Source organism: Acanthaster planci, linkage group LG13 (genome assembly GCF_054643075.1).
Source record: "Acanthaster planci isolate LZ-2023a linkage group LG13, COTS_SCS, whole genome shotgun sequence".
In the NCBI taxonomy this organism is placed as follows: Eukaryota; Metazoa; Echinodermata; class Asteroidea; order Valvatida; family Acanthasteridae; genus Acanthaster; species Acanthaster planci.
The window spans coordinates 3,362,108-3,381,741 of record NC_141789.1 but is presented as its reverse complement, the minus strand read 5'-3'; the positions used below and the strand labels follow the sequence as shown (position 1 = coordinate 3,381,741).

Here is a 19,634-nt window from a genome sequence, read left to right as displayed (position 1 = left end):
TTTTTTACAGTAACTATGATTTGAATGTATCAAGTCACTGACTGTTCTCGCACCGGTACGTGTCCTGTTCCAGTAGCCTCGCAGTTCAAATGCAGGTACTGCAGCTGAATATCTTGGATCTTCCACTCGATTAAAAACCGGTATTTGACTACATGTACATGTATGTACATTGATGAGGCATAAATTTGAACTCTTACAAAAGCAGAGACAAAATGCATGTTTGTTTGGTGGTCTGCCTCACTGAGTTAAACAATAGGACAAGGGTCCATCCCCTACCGTACAGTAGTTAAATTTGTACATGTTAAGGAGGAAGTTCATACATGTACATACATTCATGTATGGTACATGTACATGGTGTGCGATATAGGAGTTTAGCACCTCAGTTGATGTTCAGTCCTACTGGATGATTTATTCCCTCAAAGTCCCAGTGAGACTGCACAGCAAAAAGTGAACCAGAAGAGAAACTACCGGTAGCTGGAAAAGTGATTTTTTAGCATTGTTATTGTTTTCAAATACAGTACATACTCATAGCACCGTGAAATATGATCGTTATGCTCTTGGAATGCAATTAGGCACCCAAGTAATTGAATTTTTTTCTTTTATTTCCAGTGGTTTTTACCTCTGACTTCCGAGTGTTTGATTTCGAAACCAAATTTCAAGTATTCATTAATCAATCAAATACTGGTATTTGGATATTCCATACCACCCTTGTACATGTTTACATGTAACTACAGTAAACTACAAGTGTCAAGTGTAACTCTCCATGAAGTTTTGATGGTATATTTGTGTTCCTTCCCCTCGGCCTCAAGTGAGACACTTTTGATGTACAGCATTTACCGCTATGTCACTGTTGTGTGCCCACTTGCCTACCTACATGTACATGTACAAACCCATAAAGCTCATGAAGTGCTTTCAGTGCTGTGCCATTGCATTTGCTGTTCAATTGAATAAACTTGCTAGGTAATCAAGGTGATAATACCCCCTTCCTGGGGTAGATGTACATGTACAAATACATACGTTGTACACGTACATGTACTTGTGCATTGAAGCTACATGTACACTGCTACTATGATGGTTTATTACATTTATTTGGCATACATGTGTCTGCTCAACCATCAGGGTTTCCTGCCATTGAAAACAACATGTACTACGTACATGTACATGTGCTTTGCATACAATACATGTACATGTACACATGTACCTACATGTACATTATGTACAGAGGGTACGCATGTTCATGTACATGCATGTACCTGTAGGGCCTACATACCGGGACATGTACATGTATTACACCAAATAATACCAAACCATACAGACCAGGAAGTACATCGTAAATGTACGTGTACTGGTACAATCGAAAGCCGAAAGTCAGGAGAGCCTGAAAGTTTTGATTCTAGATGAACTTTGTCTCAATTGGGAAAAGGCATGATACCGTATTAAGTTAACGAAGACAGTTATCATACCAGTAGGCCCATATGATTAGGCCAAAAAAATACAGTAATGCTTCCTGTTTCCTGCCTTGATTGTGACAGCGCAACCCTCGAGTGTTGGGAGGAGAAAATATTGGGAAAATGTGACAGTGGAAATAAAGAGAAAAAAAGTGTGTTGTAGATTGAATGTGGTGTGAACAGGTTCAATGGACGTGAATGCCATATCCAACCTCTCTTCCTGTTACGGTATTTTTACTCTGTAGACACTAACATCTCCACACTGAACCCCCCCAACTCCTATATAAAGTACTTGTTACATACTGTATCAGTACACACTAGTCTACCTTGTTTTCATGTACCGGTACCAGTACTACAGTCTAACCTTGTTGAGAAGAGCACTGTTTATGCAAGATTCTGTGTATAACAAGGACATTTTGGGGTCCCAATCCTTTGTTTTTGATTCCTCATAATACATGTACAAGGTTCGTGTTATAACAAGGTACACATAATTATCCAAGTCCGAACAACCTCTTATTAACGAGGTTCAACTGTGCATGTATATACATGTACACTGTACTTGTACCAGTAGTAAGAATCAGAAACTTTTTTAGCCTTGAACTGCAGTCTACATTGTACCGGTACATCATACATGTACATGTACATGATGGTACTGTACACGGCACATGTACCCAGGACACTGTATACATCTATGCAAGACTAGTTAGTTGTTAATATCTACCGGTGCAGTGTACATGTATGTACATGTACATTACATGTACTGTATTCACAGTCTTTAAACATGAGTATTTTTTGGAAAGCATCAAGTAGAGTGCAGATTGCAGTTAAGTGGGGTTTTTTTTGGTTAATTTTTTTCATTCCAATTCAAACTCAGTGCTGTTTGTCTATTAGACATTGTAGAGTACATGTACCGCTCGGAAGTATTCCGGTACGCGTGTACCAGTTGTCAAGGAGAAGTACATGTAATCAAAGAATTATTAGTTGCAGAAATTTTGAAACAAAGTAAAGATACTGGTACATGTGCGCCAATCCTTACAAGCAAAACAGCTCTCACCATAAAAGTGGTATTTTTTATGTGAGTGTTCATGTACATGTACAATGTCTATGTATGACAAGACTGCACTTTTTGTACACATGTACAGTACATACCATTAAGTAGGCATAGATGTACATGTACATGTGCCTTAAATAGCTTTGCCCTTCAGTTTGTGGTTAACAATGCCCCTAACTTCATGCTGTGTGACTCATTCCCACAGCAAGGTGGGTTCCTCCATTGTATTCACAATTCAGCTGACTGCAAAACAGCCACAAGGCCCTCCAGGATTCTCTGTGACATCAGGAAACTTTCTGGTGAATGCATCCTCCAGCTCTCCAATTGACTCAGTCAATGCACATTGTTCACTCCAAAAAGTGAACCATTAAGCGGACATGTTCATATTTGTGCACAGATTCAGTGGTATTAAAGGTTATCCAGAATGTGGGTGATTGGAATTTAACTGACTCAGTCATCTTTTCATTCGTTCATTCATTACTGCCAGCACCAAAGTGAAAGTGTGTTGCGTGTGTATGTCCTTGTACTGGTACCAGTGTGAGTGAGAACATCTGTACAGGTGTGTGAGGACGATTCATATGTACGGTAAGCATACTGTACATGTATTCACCTCCCACAAGGCTACATGTACGTTGGTATCAGTACGTCGGGTAAAATCCATACTGTACCAGTATACGACTAAAGACATTGAAATGGTGTTTTTGTCAAAATCTTCCCTGAGATACGTGTAATGTCAGAAATTGCGATAAAGTTGGGACGTGTAACCAGTCAAACATGTATATGGGTATTTCCAGAAATTAAGGGTCCAAAAGTGACATTTTTGTGTCCCTGTTACATCTGACCTTTGTTATTTGACCTGGAAATATCATCAGAATTGATTTCAAACTATTTCAATTTGTTTGGCAGGTAATTTGCATTAATTCATCACTCATGGGAATTAGAAAATGCATTCTGAACTTACAAAATTTTATGTCAGATGTGACAGAGACACGAAAAAAAATGGACCCCTATTTTCTGGAATTGCTTGTACATGTAATGCATGGGTGTGCACCTCTGTTGGATTACCGTACATGTTCATATACAAGCATATGTGTACATGTACAGGGATGGGTACATGTATACTTACCAGTATTGTACATGTGTGTACACATGATGTCAATATTGAGGTTTGGGAGTCTGGTAATGGCACCGTACAAGTTTGCATACCGTACATAGTATAAAAAGAATTTGCTACATACCAGTTCATGTAGTATAAAACTTACAGAGGCTTGCTTCCTCAGTGTACAGTGTATGTGTACTTTACATCATGGAGCTATAAAAAAGCTTTTGCAGGAAAAAAGTTGACATTACAAGTTCTTATTAATGGTATGCAGAATTGAAAAAATTAACGAGCCATTTTCATTTTTCCAAGAGCTCGTGTGCAAAATGAGGCACGTCTGAGGCCATTCAACAACAATACGTTTACAAGAAGTCTGCATTATCATTGTGGCTGTACGCATCGCACGTGTGAATTGTTAAGTCAAAAAGCCTTGCCTTTTGAAAATTAACCAAACTTGCTTATCAGCTTACAATGAATCATATCATGCACACTGGCATTGTACATGTATATTGTCGTGACTTGGTGCAGTGTCTTGTCTACCTAACAGAAATCTTTTTCCCTGGAAGTCATCATCCACCAAGTCTGCGACAACTGACCAAACGGACAGCCCGCCATCCACCTCCGGATGGAAGCTGTTCAATCGGAGTCCCGCCAAGCAGGCCGCCGCCCAGCAACAGCAGCAGCAGCACCCAGCCAGCGCCTACAACGACAGCTACCCACCCAAGGGCAAGACGCACCCACCCACGCTGTCGCTGACTTGGAAGAAGAAGCAGGCGGGGATGCGGCCAGCCACCTCTACTACAGCCCTGATCCTGGAGAACCGACCTCAGTAAGTTGGGAGGGAACTATACAGTACATGTAGGCCCAGTGTTGTTGCCAATTCATTTTTCCACAAGTCAATGAAAGCTTTTTGTCTTTTTTCACAAGTCAAGTCCAGCCATGAGTCATTTTTCCACAAGTCATATCAAATGTCATTTCTCCTTAGGCAAGCCACAATTCCTCTTTCTCAGTCAGGTCTGAGGCTCAAGTCATTTTTTAAGCTTGTACACGTGTATGACATCAAAAATCTCATGCTTACTTCAACTGAATACTTCAACTTAATGTAGATTTCCCCGGCCAATTGCAGCAAACATCCACTGATTTTGTCAATACGTATTCAATTGCACAGATGCGATGGGTTTTTTTGTACATGTATTGGGGTTTCTTTTTCCTTTTTCTTACCTTCAAATTTATTTTCATGCAAACAGTTTGTCAGTGGTAGCTTTGCTGTTCAGTTTCATTTCCATCATTCCAAATTACATGTATACTATTACTATTCTAGTGTATAGTGTGGATCTCTACCACCTTTATCTAATAGGTGCAGTCAAATTAGAACTTATCAACGAGTGTAGGATCCTTTTTCGTTTACAGTAAATCTCTTTTGCATTCTGCGTTTTAATGACGTTGGTCTTCTGCTCTAAGTCGTTGTGTATGATTCTCTCATTCCTTAATCATATTTGATGGTTTTGAATGATTCCTTTGTATCCTTTATTCTGTGTTTATATCTGTACGCCTATTTTCTTGAGTCAAATCAGAAATGTTTTGTCTTGCTCTTTATTGTATGCACTGAAGCTTTTGTGTGTGTGTTTCCTATATCCAATTATCGGGACTATTTCAAAATGTACATATAAAGTTAACAAAAGCGCCGGGGAAAATTCAGGTAAATAACATTAAAACAAGAAAAGGGAAAAAAAACTTGTTTACAGGCCTTTCTCTGTGTTATTGCCCTGGAAAATGTTAATCAACTTCCCTTTACTACGAACCTCACTTTTTTTTGTAAGAACCTTGCTGCCACAATTTTTGTCCCAAGTCACGTTGACAAAAAGCTGTCTCAGGATCCACTATTAAACCTTTTTCCCTGGAAATCAGATTCATATATCCCGAAAGCCCTTATCACTAGAACAAAGTTAGAATAAACACAAGGGAAACAAGATTGCTTATTGACTAAATCAAATGCCTGATCAACCACTTTCTAAGCCCTTAGGCAAATGTTAATGAACGAAACAACCTTTGGAATTTGAATGAACGCCTTTCCCTGAAGATGTTAAATAACGAAATTGAATGCCTGCTTTTGATTATTGAGTGCTCGTATGAAGGATCATTCTTTTTAAAACAAAATGAAATGGGCCCTGTGTAAAATTGAATGACGTTTTGCTGAAATTGGCCGGGAAAACCTATATTAACGTGATTAAATGTGACCTGCACTGTGAAAATGAAATGTGATTGTAATTTTGTTTCAGTTTGAACTAGAAAGGGAAACTTAAGCCTTTGGTGTTGGTACTGGTATATCTTTCACTTTGACATCCCGACGAAAATTGACATTGTCTGGGTGAAATATGTGAGGGTTCCCTAACACTTTACATCGTGCAGGATACTTTTGAAGTACCGGGTATATATTTAACCTACATGTAACCCTCTTCAATTCTCCAAAATTCAAAACATCAGAAAACTAATTTTTCTTTTTTTCAACATGGAAAGTTGAAACTTAAATTCCAAGATAATGCACAGTAACACATTTCATATGACTGTAGTCAAAAGTACATGTACATTACCAATAACAAGGCAACATGGAAGTACCGGTACAATCATTCACTCGAGTATGGAAAAAATTATTCTTTGTTGACATTATCATTTCAGTAATCAATTCAACAATTATGTCCTCTCTGTTGCTGTATCGAATCAAGAAGAAAGGGTTTACCATCGACATCCATACCTTATTTTTGAAAGCGCTCAAATTGCACATACCTGTACATTTCACAAAAGCAGTTGCCTAGCCAGAATGCTTTACATTATACCAGTACATGTAAAAATAATGCAGATACATGTACATGTGGTAATGATTTTTAAAAATCGATTCAGCTGCTGTGTGAGGTCCAGTTTCTGGACTCTGCTTAATTTATATGAAGAGTTAAACTGTCATCCAACTTTAGTCAGGTACCAGGGTGAAGGCCTCTGCAATACGGTACAGAAAACGGACGGAATTTCATGGAAAATGAGGACAACACAGAATTCCCTATTATTTCCCACAAGCACGCTTTTCTGAAATCTTCTGAAAGACTGTAATGAACAGTTTTTGTTGTGTCGTCTTCAGTTTTTTGTTACCAAACATATGCATATTGTCAATGTACTTGAAGCAAACGCTGGCCAAACATAATATCTTAAGTTATGTTTTCACTACTCTGCCAGACACCTTCTTAGCTTCTGGCCAACACCCCTACTGCGTGTACAACATGTTATGCATGGATTAACAATGTGGCACTAATCAGTTGAGCAGTACACATACTGTACATGCAGCGGACAGACTTGATCATGGCATATGGAATGCACAATGTACCGGTAGACATACGGTATTATGCATGGCTGAAGCCTGTCACAAAATGGAATGCTGCTCATTGCACAATTGTGCGATATGAGTACTGAAATGCAGTCCCCCCTGTGACTACAATACAATTTATATGCAAATGTATGTATGATACCAGTAGGCACTTGTACAAGTTGGAAGGGTTTTGTGCCCCTGTATGGAGCTTCAGTTGATACTGATGGTAGGCTTTGGTGCTCATCCAATATTCTGTATACTTTTCAGGAATCTGCCCGCCAAGAGTCCAGATGAAGAACTGAAGCACAAAGAGCAATACGAGAAGATGGTCAAAGGAGCCAAACAGAAAGGTAGAGGTGGCATATTGAACCATGTCACGACACACCCTAGATTCTGTAATATATATTTGAGAGAAAAGGTTGGTGTCACCCTCCCAGTGACGGTAGGGTAATTCCCTCCCCCAGTTTGGAAGGTAGGCTTGGCATTATTTGTCATTTCATTTCATTCGAATTTGAAATTGGCTGCCTGGCTTTTTAGTCAGTTGTCCTATTATTCCTTCACAAATAAAATAGAAAGAATCGGGAATTTTCGAAACTCTTGTTTGCAGAGATCAAGGTGTACAAGCAGCAAATGAAGAAGCTGGCCAAGCAGCTGAAGTACGAAGAAGGAATCAAGACCCTCCTCCACGTTTGGCAAACCGACCTTCTGAAGAACTGGGACCAAGCGTAAGTGAAGCCTTCTTGTCTCTTCACGACACTTTTCATCAGACATGTTCCAGCCACATTTATCGACCAATCCGGGGATGTTTCATTAGGCATTTCTGACCGCCCCATTTAATGGCAGAAAACATTGTGATGGGTTTTGTTACAGAGTGACTGTCACAGAACAGAGCAGCATTTATCACACTGCTCACCGCCAATGCCATGGGCCTCAGACTTGACTCAAGTCGGAATCTCTGTGACGTCTTCAGTTATGCTTTGGACACATGCCAAGACCTTGTGCCATTACTTGCTTCACGGCCTGTTGTGTCCACATAATTACTATGAGTTCAGTTCAGAAATCCAAACTTGATGAATCTGCCAACCATTTGTACACAGCAAATGGGCTCATCTTCCAAAAGTGGTAGCAGCCAATCACATTGCCAGACTTGTTTTTACGTCGTTCATACCTGCATTATAATAAACGAGTCTACAAGTCTGACTACTTTGACGGAAATTCCAAGTTTGACTACTCAGACTTTCCGCCAATCAAAGGATTGGCGGAAATTCTGTATACATTATGCAAGATCACGTTGTTCATATGCAATTATGAATAACTTCATATCACCAACGGGGTCCGATTGGCTTATCCGTCAAGTCGGACTTACCGACTGGTGATGTGTGACACATGTTGTACAATAAAGGCTATCAAATGAGGGCACCTTATAAGGGTTACACAAGCTGCTGGGCCGAGCGCAACGACCGTGTAGTGCTTACAGGCTGAGAGATGGCTTACTGGGGAAGAGCAACGTAAGTCCGACTGGATTCAAGTCTATATGGGCCTCAGCAAGTGACGAGTGTTATGTGTTACCTCTTTAATCTAGGTACGGTAAATCGTTGCCCAACATGTTGCACAGACTAGAAATATGTCACTTGTAGAGCTGGAAAATTATGAGTTCCTTAATGCTCCATCAACCCAAACATCCTTGGCATTCTGATTCCTCCTCAATCTTCCACTGTGCAGAAAACCAGTGGCACCTGCTTTGAACTTCTAAGGGCAGCATGCCCATTTAAAGGTTTAGGTACATGCATACATCTTTTGTTGCCATGAAAAGGATAAGAACTTTTGCTTAGCTGTTTTGATGGAATTGGAAATTACAATTTGTGTTTTTCTTACCTTGTTCTTTAACCCCTGCAGCAAAACCAGCAAGAAGACACGGGAGATGTGGTGGCAAGGCATCCCACCCAGCATCCGCGGCCGTGTCTGGATGCTGGCTATTGGCAACGAGCTCAACATCACCCCTGAGCTGTTTGAGATCTTCTTAGCCCGAGCCAAGGACCGGATCAAGGTCTTCAGTGAACCAGACACTGAGGACTCAGAAGAAGGTGAATCCTAAGATTCAAAACAACCAATCACGTCACCACTTATAATTTTGATCATGAGCTACGTTTTGCATATCGGGTCATGTTCAAATTTTATTGGCTGCCCTTCAGTATCATTGAACTCATTTGGTGTGTTGTTTCTTTTTGACAGTTCACGAGGCAAGCAGAGAAGACAGCGTTGATGTGATAAGACTAGATGTTTCCCGGACATTCCCACATCTATGTATATTTCAGAAGGTATGAGTTTGTACTGTAGTGTGGGCCGTAGCAAGGCCCTGTTGTTGGTCTTTTTTGTCAGACATTGTAGAGTCGGAAAGTAATAATTTGCAGCTGGGCCTGGGATTCAGTTGGTTGGGTACCTCGACCCAGCTGTTGTTTTATATGCAGGATAAGAATTGGCACCTGCCCAAAGCATGTTTCCTCTTCCACAATATTGGTTGTCGCTTCCGTGAAGTAAGCTTGAAAGCAACTTGAATGAAAGACGTCATTTACAACGGAATTACATTCAGGTTATTTACTGGTTGATTTTTTTTTGGCACAGGGGGGACCTTATTTTGACCGCCTTCATAGCGTGTTAGGTGCATATGCGTGCTACAGACCGGATATTGGCTACGTAAGTAAAATCAATTTTATGTCACTATCTTTTTATGTTGCCGCTATTTTGATACTAAATGCAGTCCTTATTACTTCATTCCCATCATCGGAAACACAGACCATTGCAATCTTAGTATGGGTTTTCCTGTTAGGGAAGTTTGTGTTTCTATTTTTACCAGTTACATGTACCGGTACACCAGGGGCTTGTACATTTGAATGGCTGTGTAGGGCTGCGGGTGAATCCACCACAAGTCCCTGTAAGTCCATCACAAGTTAGCCGGTCTTAAGCCAAGTCACAGGCCGCTCACATGAACTGAGACAAAAAGCACTCCTTTGTCATTGTTTATACTGCTGTGTGTGACTGTGCTATGATAGGACTTGTGACCAGGCTCGTGATGGACTCAATTCCCGCCCCGATGGCTTCTGGAAAAGTGCCAGCCACCACAAGAGCCAACAATTGCACCGAGGATTGATGGGTGCAGTTTATAGATTTATAGGTTTAAGCCTTTTGATACCCCATATCCATTTTCTTTCCAGTGCTTGTCAATGTTTCTTTAAACTGATCCGTTGTCTGCGTTTACCATCTCTTTTGGAGGTCTATCCCATGTGTCTACAACTCTCTGGGAGGGGAAGTGCTCCCTTATATTCAATCCCTTGTTGAGCCCCTTCTCAAAGAGGTTTTAATTTGTGGCCTCAGATAGACATGGAAAACAGGTCTTCTGGCTTGATGCCGTCCAGACCATTAATTTTTAGCATCTTGAAGGTTTCATTCAGGCCATCTCTCATTCTCCTGACCTCCAAGGGCTACAGGGGCAGTGTCCAGTGGGTCTACATGTAGGTGCTGTTGTCTCAGATTTGGCACTTTATGCACCGCGCCTGCAGTTGGCCGCCAAGTGCGACAGTGTCCCTCAGACATCACACACTTCCTTCAAACCGATAGAGATAGAGAGTAATCCCGAGGTCCACTTTCCATCCTCCAGGTTCAAGGCATGTCCTTCATCGCAGCAGTATTTCTCCTCTACCTGGAGCCAGCCGATGCGTTCTGCTGTTTCGCCAATGTTCTGAACAAGTCGTGCCAACTTGCCTTCTTCCGGCTGGACCAGCCTGTGGTAAGTCCTATCAGTGAGTGCCTTGAAGATTGTTGCTGATGGCAAGTCATTGGGATGGTGGCCTCTGTGCATGCAGTGAGAATGTTCGAATGAAGGAATAACTATTCTAGGAAATTTTGACCCCCCCTTGAAATATGAACCCTTTCATTCCATGGAACCCTACCCTCAGTTGCCAAGTTTGTCATTTCTCTGCACTAAAGTCATGCACACTTTGGTTCTTTGGTTTCATATGAAACCATAAACATTGTTTCCATCAAAAATGCTTCCTGTTCCAAATAAAGAACAGCAGCTTAACTAAGAGACACACCCTCTCCACATCTTTCCTCACAGTGCAAATAGTGCTAATATTTGAATATTGGATAATGGATCAAATATTCGGTATTCGGATATTCCGCACAGCCTTACCTCGTAACATATACACATTTCACTCTGATTTTTTATCTCTGTTTTGATCTGCTTTCAGATGCAGTCTTATTTTGATACCTACGAGGAATACTTTGAAGACAATCTTCCCGATTTGTACAACCATTTCAAGAGTCAGTGCCTTACCCCAGACCTGTACATCATAGACTGGTAAGGCTGGCGCTGGAATACCAGATGCTTGACCAAAAATGGCCATCACCTCACTTGCTTTTATCACTCAAACGTGATTTTGGAAATAAAAACAGATCAAACACGATGCAGATTCAACTTTGGCCTTTCTGGAAGATGAGTAGAAGTCCACTGTCCGTCAGTGTTGTTGCTGTTGAGTCCATCAGAATTCCCTGTAAGTGCATCACAAGTCTCAAGCCAATTGACAAGCGATAAAAATGAACTTGGAGAAGAGTACTTCTTCATCGTTGTTCACCCAGTTACTTGTGACTGGTCTCGCAAAAGGACTTGCATTGGGGCTCGTGATGGACTTGACTGCAACAGAGCAGTTTATCTCACCCCAAATACAGTAACTATGCAGGCTGAAACAGATGGTCGTCCAGGTGTATGTTTCATTCACTGATGAGGTGGTAGTAACCAATATTGGCACATTATATAGCTGTCTCAGACCAGGTTCTTATTAAACAAGGCAGCCTTACCAAGATTAGGATTGGGAAATCAAAGGCCCTAAGGTGTATGGTCAGCCTTTCCTGGAGTTGTCTCACCATGTTTTTCCTCCCTCCTTTGTTCTCCAGGATGTACACGCTGTACACCAAGTCGCTACCACTTGACGTCGCCTGCCGATTCCTGGACATCTTCTTCCGGGATGGCGAAGAGTTCATGTTCCGCACGGCGCTAGGTAAGGCAGACCTCAAGTTCGCTCCTGCCACACTTTTTGTATGGCCCAAAGGCTGCCAGTATCGTGTTGCTTTTATTTTGGGAAGGGATTGAAATTAAATCTTACACGCAGGTACTTTAAAGATACAAATCAGCTAGACTATTCCAACTGGCTAAGTGATTCAGGGGTTAAGCTCTCTCGCGTTGGATATCTGGGGTTGCCTATCCCAAGCAAGATTTTCAAAGAAATAACTAAGCAAAGACAGTGTTAACAACTATCAAATCCGCAGGGCAAAAAGAAAAATCACTTGATACAAGAATTATGTGTACTGAGTAATAATGAGCAATTGGTCATGTCAAGTTGGCCATTTCTCGCGCGCACCTTTACACGGATCTGAAATAGAAGCTTTAGAAAATTTTGAATGCCTTGTTGAAGTTGAGTCAATATTATGTCCAAAACTTAGACGAACATTGGAGCTGGAATGTCCACCTCATCAGTACCAAGTCCTTTCTCTCCCACCCCTTCATACCACTTGGATAGACTTCCCCAGGGGGATACGATACTGCTGCACACTAACCTGGCCGCATTTGAAGAGACACCAGCAGCGCACTGGGCCAGTTTTAGGAACAAAAGAAAATTAAGCAACACCGCACAAGCTGGGCTCTCTTTACAAGGCAGCAGGCCTGGCTGAAATATTCAGAAAGTCATTTGTGTGGGTTGTAAACATCCAGTGAGTGAAGTTATGAATTTCTGAAGAATTTGAGAACGGAAAATTTTGAAAATCCCCTAGGAACTCGTTGTGCAACTTCAGTGTAGACCCGGCAGCACATGGTTTATATCGAAACCAAGAGAAACAAATACTCTACCGAACGTCACGCATGTCGTTCTCATTGTTTTCCCAATCTCCCACTTCCTGGGGCCCCTCACAGGCATCCTGCATCTGTACGAGGAGATCCTCATCTCGCTGGAGTTCATTCAGCTGGCCCAGTTCCTAACCAAGCTCCCCGAGGACATCCGCTGCGAGGACCTCTTCAAGAGCATCGAGGCCATCGACATGCACCAAAAGAAGTTCAGCCAGGTGCTGGCCACCCACATGGCCACCAACAGCCACAGTTAAGTCGAAGGGGGACATAGGTTGGCTTTTAACTTAACACCCCTCCCCCCCCAAAAAAAAGAAGTGGGGAGATGTTGTGGCTTGCTGCCGTGATGGTCTTCCAGTGGCCTGCAGGACTGGCCAAATCCACAACCAGTCTAAGATGTGTCAGCTGCCTGTTGGAGCGTCAAAATCCTGGCAACTTGCATGTGCTTAGCTTTAATTTTCACATTCTTCTCCTATTCCCCTAGCTTGTCATAACTGTAATAATACTAGCACAGAATGGAATGACACATTGGAAGTCAGAAAAAAACACTCATTAACCCTAACACTCCTCAATCCTTCACCTGTTGGAGGACTGAGGAGTGTTAGGGTTAATGTTCATTCTTGCTGGTCCTCGTCGTAAACGTTAAGCACATATAGTAATGTGCTGGTTACACCTACCAGATTCTGGCGATTGAGAATAGTGCATCTCCAAGAGTTTGCAACGCATTGACCAATCCCAGTGTGCGAAATTTGTCGACCCTTTCCAAACGCAAATATTTTGTGTAACAGATTTCGCACACTGTAATTGGTCAAAGCGTTGCAAACTCTTGGAGGCGCACTATTATGAAACACCCGCATTGTCACCACATTCTTCACAGAAGTTTCTGTTTGTTATGCAAAAGTGGAAAGGAATAAGGCATGGCATCTAAGATGCTCCCATTTTGTCATACTTCAGTGTCGCGAAACAAATCCAAGTCTTGGATTTTCACTTCGGGATGAGTAGTCCATTGTATATGTGCAAAATTGCAGCAATGGAATTGAACAAATTTCTTTTCTGAACTCGGCACAAAATAGTGAAAACCAACAAAGCATTGATGACAGCACCGTATTTCCTGAGCTGCCAACTTACATGTGCATGATTCTTTGATTCCTTGTAGATCGTACCAAGGCTACTGGTCGCCTACAAACTTGTATAGAGCTTGCTGCTATGTTTAGCCATGCTGGTCAAAACGACAACTTGTTAAACCTTTGGTCAGAGCCATCACATACAAAAGAAGAGCACGGTTGTTTTTTGCCGTGAAACCTGGGACGAATTTACGGACGCACGAATGGAGAAGCTCTGTGCCAGGTTCAAAAGGGTTGAGTTGAATTTGGCGGGAGTACTATTTTGGGGGTTTTATTGAAGCACTGAAGCAGGGAGCAAAGTGCCGTGACCCGGGAGGTGACTCGATCACCACCCCGGTGGCGCTCGGCAGCGATATCGCAATAGGTTTAATCAACAGTATTTGCAAGAGGCTGCAGAACTTGTTTTTTATCACAAGGATGCCGTGTGGCATTCTCCGTAACCTTTTGATGTTCATTGCCTTTTGTTTACAAAACTGGTCACAACAGTTAAGGACAAGCCACTATATGTCTATCTTTTTTTTCTAATCAGTTATTTTTATCATGCAAACTATGACAAAATGGCCTACCCTACACTATTTACCGATTTTTTTATCCGGAAAATAAATAGCGCTGTATATAAAATGTAGCTTCAGAAAATGAAATTCTTTAAATTATGATATTGCGCCAGGTTAATTTCTATATTCTCAAACCATGCAGAGTCACAGAACAAAAATGGATCCATTGAAGATTTGCTTATGTTTCAACAATGCAGGTAATTAATAGTGAATGCATTTGTTCTGTAATCTACCCAGGGTGCACCATGATGCTGTTTTTTTTTGTTTTTTTTTTTTAAGTCTCTAAATTACATTGCTAAAAGTAGTCTTCTTTCACATGCACATGTACCTGCCTCTCGTGTAAAAATTACAACACAAAATATGCATTATACACTTACTGAAAAAAAGAAAAATATATATATCCTATTGATGTGTACATTGTATGAAGAACTGTAAGAGAAATTGTGATACATGTATGTACAAATGTAGTGCAAATAAAAACCAAATACATTCTTTTCAAATATTAATCAAAAAGCAATTTGCAGACTGTATTTGGTATATGATTGGTCTATTTTTATGATATCGAAGACCAGCCTGTATGATGAATGACATGTCGTTTTGTCATTCTGAAGAAGGCTTATTTATGGTACCTCTCCGGGGAACAGTTTTACTCCTCTTAAAAATCGTCCGATCAACTACCCCCTGCTGATTATATATAACGGGTTTGCCCTTACCCAACGTATATTAATAAACACTGTATGCTCAGTGCTTGTCCGAGAGCTTGCAAAAAAAACCTCACAAGCTTACTCGGGTGGGACTCGAACCCACGACCTCCTGCTTACTAGTGCAGATGTCTTAACCACTCGACCACCGAGCTTGCCGGGGTCGGCTGGCCGGTCCGAGTCAAATGAAACAGCGGGTACCGCGAACTATTTTCAAGATGTATTTTTGCGTTGGGGAGATGTTAATTATATGTAACGGGTTTGCCCTTGAAAATACCCCCTGCTGGTCATAAACAAGGCTTTTAGAGCAAAATATCATGTTCGAAGGATGCTGGTAATATATTATCGCATAACGTGATACAGGTGCCAGGCTAATAAGTCAGTCCATGTAAGTTAGTGTGTGTGAAAAAAGGAAGATAAAAGGAAACCCCGTGGATGCGAACCACAAACATCCTCAATACTAATACTCTTTTAGACTGCAAATCCAGTTCGACCAAAGCCATGCTTTTCTTTCTTTTTTTGCCCACGACCTACGTAATGTGCTGAAGCTGTCGTATTCTTGTATCTATTATAATGTATTACCGCCACGCTTTGGAGATGGAATTTGTAAGGACAGCGTGAATTATTAACAGCAGTGGCCAGTTGGATTGGGTACCTAAAAGGCACTTGGTTATCTTCATTCGCATCCCATACAGCTGACCTGTTGAGTTTATGCGATCTCAACCGGGCTGATTCTGCTGAAATGTTCAGTATGTGTTAAATGTTGATGCTTGTTGTAGGTTAATCAGGTGGTGGTTTGGTCAGTGTAAAATGTCGGAAATTTGTCCAGTGAATGAACACTATGTGGAGATTTTAGGCATCGTGCCATCCCTCGACGTTGCATAATTTGGGGGACTTGTTTCATTGTTCGCTGTTGATTCGCCGAAATATTTTTCAAGACGAAAGTCCCCAAAATACCTTGTTTCTGCGTATAAGCACACATCAGTTAAAGTGCATTTCAGCCCCGCTGAGGCATGAGCTCTTCCAAAGATGAAATTTGGAAATACACTGTGCACTGTGGAAATGCACAGGTTAGGTATGTATTCAGCTTTAATCGACATTGAAATGCTAGAACATATAAATACTCGTTGCCATCGAAAAAAAATCCAGTTTGGAGACTTTAACAGGTATTTCCAAACAGTCTTATAGTTTTGTATACGACTGTTTGTAGGCCACTGTACATTCTACTCTCAAGCCAGTTACTTTCAAACAATTTCCCCCATTTTGAAGGGACAAAGAAAACGGTATCTATCCATACGGTTCTGATTTTTATCCCTTCAATAGAAACCAGATTATTGTACATGTACAGACTTTTTACTGTTTGAGACAAGGGTGAAAAAGTTCATTGAGCGGTTTACAGGAAAACACCCTTCTTTTTGAAGTGATGCTAGCGAAAAGATTTGTATTTTGTAACAATAATGTCGACAATTCAGATGTGCCAACGAAAAATGATTATTTTATATTATCGAAGAGATTTTTGTGTCAGTTACCACTTGGGCTAAAAATGTCAGGATTGCACCTCTGTTATGTGGTCTCTGTGACTGTAGTGTCATTTCTGTGACAATGTTACCTAATTTCAGAACTGTTTCAGTATGTTTCTCGAAATGAACTCTGTCGACAAAATCATGCTGAAAACTTGAGGTCCAGGATGAAAGATGGCAGTAATGCTCAAATCGGTTATTGAATTATTCCATGTATGGCCCTCAATATCAGATTATTTTTCTGTTAATGCACGCTTGCTACATGTACCGTAATTTTGGAATATTGGAGTATAAGTATAAGCCACACCAAGCAAAATCTGTAAATCAAGATTTTAAAGTCGTGTAAGCCGCACTGCGGTGCTGACGAAAACCATGTCATCGCACGTAATGCATGCACTGCTGGAGCGCCGGTACATGTGGAGTATTACGTGGCACACCGTTCGACGTTTACTTTACTTTCTTCATAGTGCTGCCAAACCTCTTTGTTGAAAACGTCAAATCCACTTGGTGAAGTACTGTTACTGTTGCCTTCATGATACAGTCTTTGGAACCTTTATGGGCAATTTCAGTGTCATGGAACTTCGTCCGAAATTCAATCAAATCGGCGTCTGGAAATTGGACAAGAATTCTCGTCATGGCCGTGGCATTGGCCAACCAGTGGTTGGAAATCTAAAGAAAGTTGATACCACAAAGCAACAGGCCAATTCAGAGTTGGGAGTGGTCTATTAAGAAAGGCATGCATTCAAAGTCACCCTTAAAAACTAAATATTGATACCTGTTCTTCCAACATCAAGGCGTGAATGTGTTGTTTAGAGGTAAACTTTGTTTGCTACTTCGGTCCGCCTGTGGAAAATTGACTATGTGTGCGCACGTGCATGGTACTTCGTCTTTCTTTGCCTGAAAAAGGTTCTTGCATGATTACTGCCAACTTCTAGCATTGCAGCCGCGCCTGCACACACGAACCATCTCGAAGTATGTAGGAAACACAACATGTCTTGCCACGAACGGCTCTTCACATTTTTGTCTTTATTTCAGTGGCTGAATGACCTCGTATCATAACAAAAGTCTTTTCCCCGGGCCCCGGGCAAATTTGATTGCTTCTTTCCATTCACAGATTTTTCTATTTTTGGATAATTATTAGTATGAATTGTACAGAAAAAGATGTGAATTTCAAATCCTGCGGTCCGCGGGACAGTTTTTGTCTCAGTAGTTTAATCAGTGCATTATGTATAAACAGTAAATTTTTTGTATGTTGCTCCTCATTTATAAATATATAAAGATGAAAGGCACAAATTGGAATGTACAGACAGTATACAGAATGTAAGAAAACAAATAAATGATGCCATTGCGTAACAAACGGACGGTATGCGAAGTTTTTTCGTGTCATAGAATCATTACAAGCAGGTGGTTAGTGGACGATTTTTAAAGAGATTTTCAGTTTTTCACACATACGTCTGCAAAGCAGCATAATGTATAGAGAGATTTCACATGAGCGAAGTCTGCGCATATCCAAATCGAAACGGAGGCTCTCTGTGTTGAACTTTCTCGTGCGCGCCTGCGGCGTCGACACAGTGCATGCAGTATCCGGTTCGTAAAGTGTGACACCATTGCAGTTTAAACCACGCCCCCTGCACATGCAGATACACGGCCGTCGCAGGTACGTTTGTCGCGGTAAATTGCCGTAATTTTTTCTTTTGATTTTACGTGTCGAGTCATCTTGAAAGACTCTTCCACAAAAATTTGCAGCCTTAACAAGTCTGAATTTAACATACCTTTATGTATTTTGTGTCTTGACTCCTTACTTTCAATCGTCTCATCGTATTAAGAATTGAAGCTGACACATACAGCCTCGTTTTCAAACGCGGAAGTGCGCAGACCAACGCTAAAAACGTCGTATTAGGATCCTCCATAGTCAGACGTTGTTTATAAGACACTTACTGCAGCATTCTGCTTGTAATTATAGTAACACAAGGTTCGTGATATTGCAAGGTAATCTGCAAAGTCCAAAGGACCTCTTCTTATTTCTCAGGTTGCAGTTGGCTTGGTATGTGACAATTGGAATACTTCAGCATTAGTATGCAGATCCACGATAACGTGTTCCAGCATTGGTGCACTCGAGGGCGAAGGTATGTTCCACGTTTTGGCGGATGACAGTGCATTGAGAGAAGCCCGGGTGTTTTAATCCCTCCCCGCGCCTTCCCTTTTAAATTGGAGCATGGAAAAATAATTTCGAAGGCCCTGCACTTTTAATACTCATCTAGACATGTACAGTACGCTGTTGGGCTTGGTATTTGAATCTGCCCTTTCTATACATGTTTTAATGTCCATTTACGTGTAGTACAGATTTCTGTGAAAGATTATTGGAGAACGTTCATCAACATACATGTACTCGTCTGGAGTTGGACCACGTGCCCCTCCACTTAGGGGGAAGGGACAGATAGTCACAATGCACTGACTGATAATTTTGGGCATTTTCTTTGTACATGTACATGTGATACTCTCATTGTGCTCTGATGTTGTTCTGCCAGCTTTGGCAATCGAAGAGGAAATAATGCTGCAAACGCGAAAACACATTTCCATCCCGGCACAGTGTTAAAAAAGATTAAAGACATTTGTAAAGACTTGTTCTGTAGGCTACCCATTTCTTAAATACGTTTCACCATGGACATGTTTAGACAGCGTTTTGAGTTAAAACACTTCGTTGCACCCACTTTTTAAAACACTTTTAAGCCCTGAGATGTTTATTGCCAGACGTTCAGAAATATGTTTAAATACTAAACGTTGTCTGTGGTACGTGTTTAGCTTTGTGAGATCCGCTGAACACATTCCTAAACAGTTGAGAGATGGCTTCCAAAGCTAGAGGATGGGAAGTTTTGCAAAATTGTACAT

At 41.2% G+C, this 19,634-nt stretch overlaps 1 protein-coding gene across 1 annotated transcript in view; it reads left to right on the top strand.

Annotated features, from left to right (window-relative positions):
* LOC110977098 (TBC1 domain family member 14-like) overlaps positions 1-18,111 on the top strand; it is a 29,423-nt gene extending 11,312 nt beyond the window's left edge. Inside the window, exons 2-11 of the mRNA XM_022230916.2 lie at positions 4,146-4,427; positions 7,221-7,303; positions 7,561-7,678; positions 8,850-9,037; positions 9,186-9,271; positions 9,576-9,647; positions 10,609-10,737; positions 11,201-11,310; positions 11,904-12,007; positions 12,916-18,111. Coding sequence (XP_022086608.1) covers positions 4,146-4,427; positions 7,221-7,303; positions 7,561-7,678; positions 8,850-9,037; positions 9,186-9,271; positions 9,576-9,647; positions 10,609-10,737; positions 11,201-11,310; positions 11,904-12,007; positions 12,916-13,103 — 1,360 coding nt within the window. The 3' untranslated portion in view covers positions 13,104-18,111. The remainder of the gene's footprint in view (positions 1-4,145; positions 4,428-7,220; positions 7,304-7,560; positions 7,679-8,849; positions 9,038-9,185; positions 9,272-9,575; positions 9,648-10,608; positions 10,738-11,200; positions 11,311-11,903; positions 12,008-12,915) is intronic.
* Positions 18,112-19,634: the final 1,523 nt, after the last annotated feature.